General features: G+C 58.9%; 1 protein-coding gene across 5 annotated transcripts in view; it reads left to right on the top strand.

Annotated features, from left to right (window-relative positions):
- The window catches only part of PAX2 (paired box 2), an 87,322-nt gene that overhangs the window by 2,403 nt on the left and 78,863 nt on the right, over positions 1-6,056 (top strand). For 3 of the 5 annotated variants that reach the window (XM_086751805.1, XM_086751807.1, XM_086751806.1), the window contains exon 1: positions 2,775-2,817. In XM_086751805.1, coding sequence (XP_086607931.1) covers positions 2,775-2,817 — 43 coding nt within the window. Of the gene's footprint in view, positions 1-2,706; positions 2,818-6,056 lie in introns of those variants that run through there. The other 2 variants (XM_086751804.1, XM_086751808.1) reach the window with 2 other exon arrangements.

Raw genomic sequence — 6,056 nt, 5'->3', positions numbered from 1 at the left:
TAGGCAAAATGAACTCCCCGAGTGTTAATGACGGCACAGGGAGGGAGACAATGAGGAAGTTCCCGGCCAGTGGGGGCCCGGGGACGGAGCGGTTGGGTGGAGTGTCCCCTCCAACCGGCACTGCGGGGCATCCCGCACACTGCCCCCAGCCTCCGCCTTCCTACACGGCCTGACGGGCGCGGGGCGAGCGGGGCTGCTTGGGGCGGGAAGGAAGGAGGGGGAGTAGTCGGGCGGCAGACCGGGCTACCGGCACTGGACGGGGCTACTGGCATGGGCGCTCGGCGCGCCCCCAGCCCCGCCGCGAGCATGAGTTGTTGCCGGGGGGCTCACTGATCGCCAGGCCCCCGCCGGCAGGTGCGAGGCCGGGGATGGCGGCGGCCTCGCTGCCCGCCCGCCGCCACGGCCCCTTCCCCACGCCGCAGAGCCGACCGGAGGGCGCCATCTAGGGGCCGTGTCGGGGAGCACCGCCGCCGCGGCCGCCCCGCACCTGCGCCCGGCTGCCCCCTCCGCCCTGCGCGGGAGGCGGCCCCGCCGCGGGCCCGGCTGCCCGGTGTGGCGGGGATGCGGCTGATAAAGGGAGCCCCGCGGGTGGACGAGGGGCGCCGCGGACGCGAGTGGGCGAGCTGCAGCCGGCGGAGCCGGGCCGGGGGCCGCGGCGGTGAGGGGGGCAACCCCCGGGCCGGCGGCGGGGCCGCCCGCAAACTCGGCGCCAGAGCAGGAGCTCCCGGGCGGGGCGGGAGGCGGCTCCTCCAGCCGGGTAGCGGGGAGCTCCCGCCCCTGCGGAAAGCGCGCCCCGCGCGGGATGCTGCCCACGGCCGGCACTCGCGTGTCCGCGTCGGCTGCTTCCCCTGCCCCGCCGGGCCTCTCCGCAGCGCGGAGTTGGAGCCGAGCACTGGCTTTACCCCTAACTAGCGGCGTAAAAAAAATTCTTTTTTTTTTTTCTTCCAAATCATCCTTTTTGCACACACGGGAAAGAGAGAGGGGAGCGGGGGGAGAGAGAAAGATAAAACATCAGCTCAAGTGCCAAAATGATTTATGAGACAGTGGAAAATATTTCATAAAGATCTCCCGGAGATTCTTTACTTAAACCAGTTAGAAAACAAAGGCACTGTTTGGTGACAGACAAGCAGCGGGATGGGGAAGGATGAAGGAGGAAAAGAGGAGAAGAAAGCACGCTTCAGGTGCTGAGAAACTCGCAGTTCGAAAATCAAAATTGAGCCGGCAGCAATTTCTGCCTTGTCTTTTCACCCTTGGTTGTGACCCTAAGAAGGCGTTTTCCCTTGCTCTCTGTTGCCCTGCTAGGTCAAAGCCACGTCTGGTTTAGCTGTAGACTTATTTGTGAAATCCCACTAGCATTAGAAAAAAAAAAAAAAAAAAAAAAGAGAGAGAGAGAGAAAAGAAATAAAAGGAAAGAAAAAAGCAGCAGATACGTGGAAAGTGAGTGGCTGGATTTGCTGTTTCCCCAAACGTGCGTGAGAGAAAACTTTGCAACGACTGAAACGGGCCCAGCTATGGGTTCAAAGAGGGGCAAGCAGCTTTTCCTCTCTGTCTCTCCAGCTTCCGTTCACGTTTCTTTCTTTTTCTTCCGTATGTCTTTCTATCCTGATCTCTCTCTCCTCTTTCCAACTCTCTCCTTTCACCTTTCTTTTCCGTCTCCCTCGCCTCCCTTCTCCCTTTCTCTCCCCGTCCGCCCCCCACCCCAGCCGTGATCTGGACCGACCCCCCGCTCCCCTTTCACCCCGAGCCAAGTCTCCGGTAGAAAAGCGCAGAGCGTGAGAGGGGAGATGAAACTCCCGAGCCCTGCGTGCGTGCGCCTCTTAAATCAGGGAGCTAAAGCTCCAGAGCCGCGAGTGACAACCGAGCGGGGCCGAAGCCCTTTCCCGCGGGCCGGGCGGGGCCGCCGCCGCCCAGCACACGCGTGGCCCGGGGCGCTGCGGGGCCGGGGCTCCCCGCCGCTGAGTCCCGAAGGCGGCAGCCCCCCCGCGCCGAGCGCCGCCGGCCCGGCCCTCCTCTCTCTTTCTCCCTCCTCTCCCTCCTCTCCTCTCCCCTCTCCTCTCCTGGCCGCGCTCGGCTCGGCGCGCTGGCGAATCAGAGAGTGTCGGAATCTATTGCCTTTGTCTGACAAGTCATCCATCTCCGGGGAGGCGGGCGGGGGGCTGAGGGCGCTGCGGCTTTTAGAGAGACACACACCGGGAGCGGAGGCTCCAGTCTCCGGCCCCGGCTCCTCGCAAGCACTTCCCACCTCGGGCGAAAAGTCCGCCGGGCGCCGGATCCTCCGCCCGCCCGAGAGGAGGGGGCCCGCCCGCCGCTCGCCGCCTTCCCGGGGATTGCTACTCTGCTTTCAACTTAAATGAACTAGCCCCGGACCGCGGGAGGAGGAGGGAGAGCCGCGTCCCCCTGCGCCTTCTGCCGCCGGCCGCACCTTGCCCCGGCACCCCCTCCCCGCGGCCGGGGACGCTTCGCGCCCCCCCCAGCCATGACCCCCACCCGCCCCGCGGCGCCGCCAGCACACGGACTCTGCTGACTCCGCCGCCCCGGCCCCCCCAGAGCCCCACGGAAAGCACCGCGCTCCCCGCGCCGCCGGGCAGGGGGGCAGCGCGCCCCGCCGCTCCCCTCCTCTTTTCTCCTCCCGTGCTTTTTTTTTGTTTGTTTGTTTGTTTGTTTTGGTTTGGGGTTTTTTTTTGTTATTTTTTTTTCTCCCCTAAGTCTTGAAGTTGAGTTTTAGAGGCGACACGGCGGCTTCAGCCGATTTCTTCCCCTTCCTTTGCCTCCCCATGGATATGCACTGCAAGGCAGACCCCTTCTCAGCAATGCACCGTGAGTACTGGAGCCCGGCTCCTTCCGCTGCTCTGCCTCTGTCTCACCCCCCCATTCCTCTTTCCCCAACCATTCTTCCTCACCTCATCCTCCTCCAGGTCCATCCTTTCACCGCCAGCCTCTCCTCCCCCGGCCGAAGCCCGGCTCACAGAGCCGTTCCGCGGGCAGCCCCGGGCCCGAGGGGAGCGGGGGCTCGGCGCTGGCGGCGGGGCGGGGGCCGGGAGCCGCAGCCCGCGGTGCAGGGAGTTGTGTGCGAAAGAAAACGCCCCCCCGCGAAAGCGGGACTCTGCTCCGCAAAGGCACTTTTCCCACCGACCCGCAGACGACGCGAGTTTATTCCGACTCGTGTCAGCCCCCGGGCTGGACCCTGCCCCGCCGGGCCGGGGCTTCCCCCAACGCCGCCTAGCTCTAAACCCGCAATTTCCCCCGCGATCCGATGCTGTTAGCTTTGATTTCGGATTTCAGTGGCAGAGAGGCGAGACGCCAGTTTGAAATTAATGGCGGGTTGGTCGGTGGCTGCTCCGTGCTTCCCTTTGGTTTGGCTTGGCGAAAGGTTGAGAATGTGGGAAAACAGGACAATTGCACGGCCGGGAGATCCGGCGGCTTCGGAGACTCCCAAGAAGTCAGGATCCCTCCTGGTTTATTCCTAGATCCCCGGTGTGCATTTTACATGCACTCCTGGCACAGAGGAGAAGGCATTCGCGATGTATTTTCACTTTAAAGAATCTTTCTGTAAGAGGGGGAGAAAGGAAAGAGAAAAGATCCCTTTGCCAGGGACCGTGACAAGGAATTTTCAGGGATTTTAATTTCACTGCATGGAGGGAAGATAATTCCGAGATTTAAATTAAAGACAAAAAAAAAAAACAAAAAACAAACAAACAAATAAAAAGCCGAGATTGAGAGCATCTTGAGTCAGGAAATGAATAATTAAGAGCAATTTGTAACTTTCGACACCGAAACTTTTGAGGACACGCCCTGCTCGCTGCATAAAAACAAACCGAAAAGATATAAAATGGAAAGGCTTGAAGTTTTAAAAAATCTCGATTTTGCTGTGAGAAGGAAGGCGCAGAAACGCAAACCCACGATCAGATTCCCAAACGTAGATGTGGGTAACCGTCTTCTTGTTTCCAAATCAATGATTTCCAGGATACATTGCCTAAAATGCAGGGTTTAATTTTCGAAGACCTTTAAGGGGAAACAGCCCGAGCCTTAGACGTTATTCCTGGTTTCCAGCGGCGCGACCTGCTCGCAGCGGCAGGGCGGTAACGGTGCCTCCGCTTTCCCCCGGACCGCGCCAGCAGCCGAGAGCTGCGCGGCCGCTGGGTTTGAAGGACTCCGGTGAGATTCGTCAACAATTTTGGCTTCGGATTTGAAAAAAAAAAAAAAAACCCACAACATTTGATTTGCCCCCTAAAATGTATTTCCACATCTACAGACCCAGATATGGGTAAGCAATTAAAATCCGTGCGGGCGCGAGCTCCCGACACGCAGAGAGACAAATCCCGGTCCGTACGGCTGGCTCGATGCGCGCAGACACCGGCACTCAAACACAGACACATACACGTCGGTATCTTACTGTTCTGACAGAAATAGCCCCAGAAAAACACGGGGCAGAGCAAAACAAACTCGTGTGAAAAATATCCGCGCTGCGATAATTTGAATTATTAATTTTTAATCTTTTTTTGCATCTGTTGCCTTTTAATACTTTGTAATGCGAGGTATAAAAGGTGCTTTGAATTATTTATCACGGAGTTGCTGGAGAAATTGCTGCCTTGTAACTTTAGAGGCAACATGTGCAGAAGGGGTTCTGAACAAATGAAGAAAACACACAGCGACGTAGACACCGGGTTTTGGCGGAGGAAAATAAATATCCTCCCCTCCCCTCTGAACCTCTAACTATGTTTTAAGAAAGCCTAACAAAAGGATGCCAGAAATAAGCCCGGCTGGTCGGGAAAGGGACGGAGAAGGCAGCCGGCGCCCCGGCCGAGCGGCAGGGAGGGGGACGTGGAGGTGTTACCGAAGGGGTGGGGGAGATGGAAAAAAAACCTCTATTTGTGCGAAAAGACTTGGATCGATCGCAGGGCAATGAGAGTTTCCACTAAGTTCAGAGCCAATAAGTCAGTGTCAGAAGCAGGGGAGGAAAAAAAAAAACAAACCTCGGCGAAAATACAAACAGATCATTTTTCAGCAAACTGCAAAACGAACTAAGATCTCTCGGCGGGGAAGATACAGAAGGTTAGGGCTGTGTGAAAGGAAAGCTTTAACACAGTCTGCACTCCACAGCTCTATCAGCCGCGTGTTCCGGGGATAGAGGCACGCAGGCAGCCGCACCGGCTGCACCCCCCTGCCCCGGGCACGGCCGCGCTGCTCCGCTCCCCGGCCCGCACCGCCCTGCAGCAAGCGGCCGGCAGCCGCCCGCCTCGCTGAGTCCCGAAAGGAGAGATTTCCCCTCATTCCCGTCACTCCGTTCCCCCTGCCCATGCTTTGCAGGTGCACGCTTATTTTATCCCCGAGTTATTTCTCGAAATGGAGAAAGATCGGGAGAAAAGCGATCCTAGCTGTCCTAGCTGAGAGAGAGCGGGTTTCTGTCTAGAAAGGGGGAGAACAGAGGAAAATTGAGCGTTTTAAATTCTCCCGGAATTAGATTTGGGGGGGGGGCGGGGGCGGGGGGGAAGACGGAACCGTGCGAACCTGTTAGATTTTTTTTTTTTCTTCCTGGAGGATTTTTCCTTTAAAGATCGAAAGCTGGGGAGACAGAGGCTCTGTCTGTAAACGAACACCGGCCGTGGGACACAAAATATTTTCTTTCCCCCTCCCTCCCTCTCCCTCCATTTCTTTCCCTTTCTCTTTTTCTCTCTGAATCCCTTCAACCCGCGCCCGAAAATAACGGGAAAGGCCGCGTTGCGTGGGGCAGATGCTGCGGGGCGAGGAAGGGCGGGGTGGGCGAGCAACTGTAATCGACAATGTGAGAGAAAATCGCGGACAGAAAACGCGAGGGGAGAGGAAAAGCCCGGGAGCAGAGGGAAGGGCATTGCGGCAAGGTCCGCCCGCAGCCACTCAGCCCCGCAGCTCGGGAGCGCATCTCGCCCCACCGCAACGGCCCCGCGAAGCCGCCGCTCCGGCGTCCCGGGCGGGGACCGCGGGAGGGAGAGCGAGCTGCTGCAGCTCGGGAGGGGAGCCGGCGTCCGGGGCATGGCCCCCGCCTCGCCTCGGCTGGGGAAAATTCACTCTTCCTTCTC

Source organism: Chlamydotis macqueenii, chromosome 7, assembly GCF_036417535.1.
Source record: "Chlamydotis macqueenii isolate bChlMac1 chromosome 7, bChlMac1.mat, whole genome shotgun sequence".
NCBI classification, from domain to species: Eukaryota; Metazoa; Chordata; class Aves; order Otidiformes; family Otididae; genus Chlamydotis; species Chlamydotis macqueenii.
This window is presented reverse-complemented; position numbering and strand designations above follow the sequence as displayed.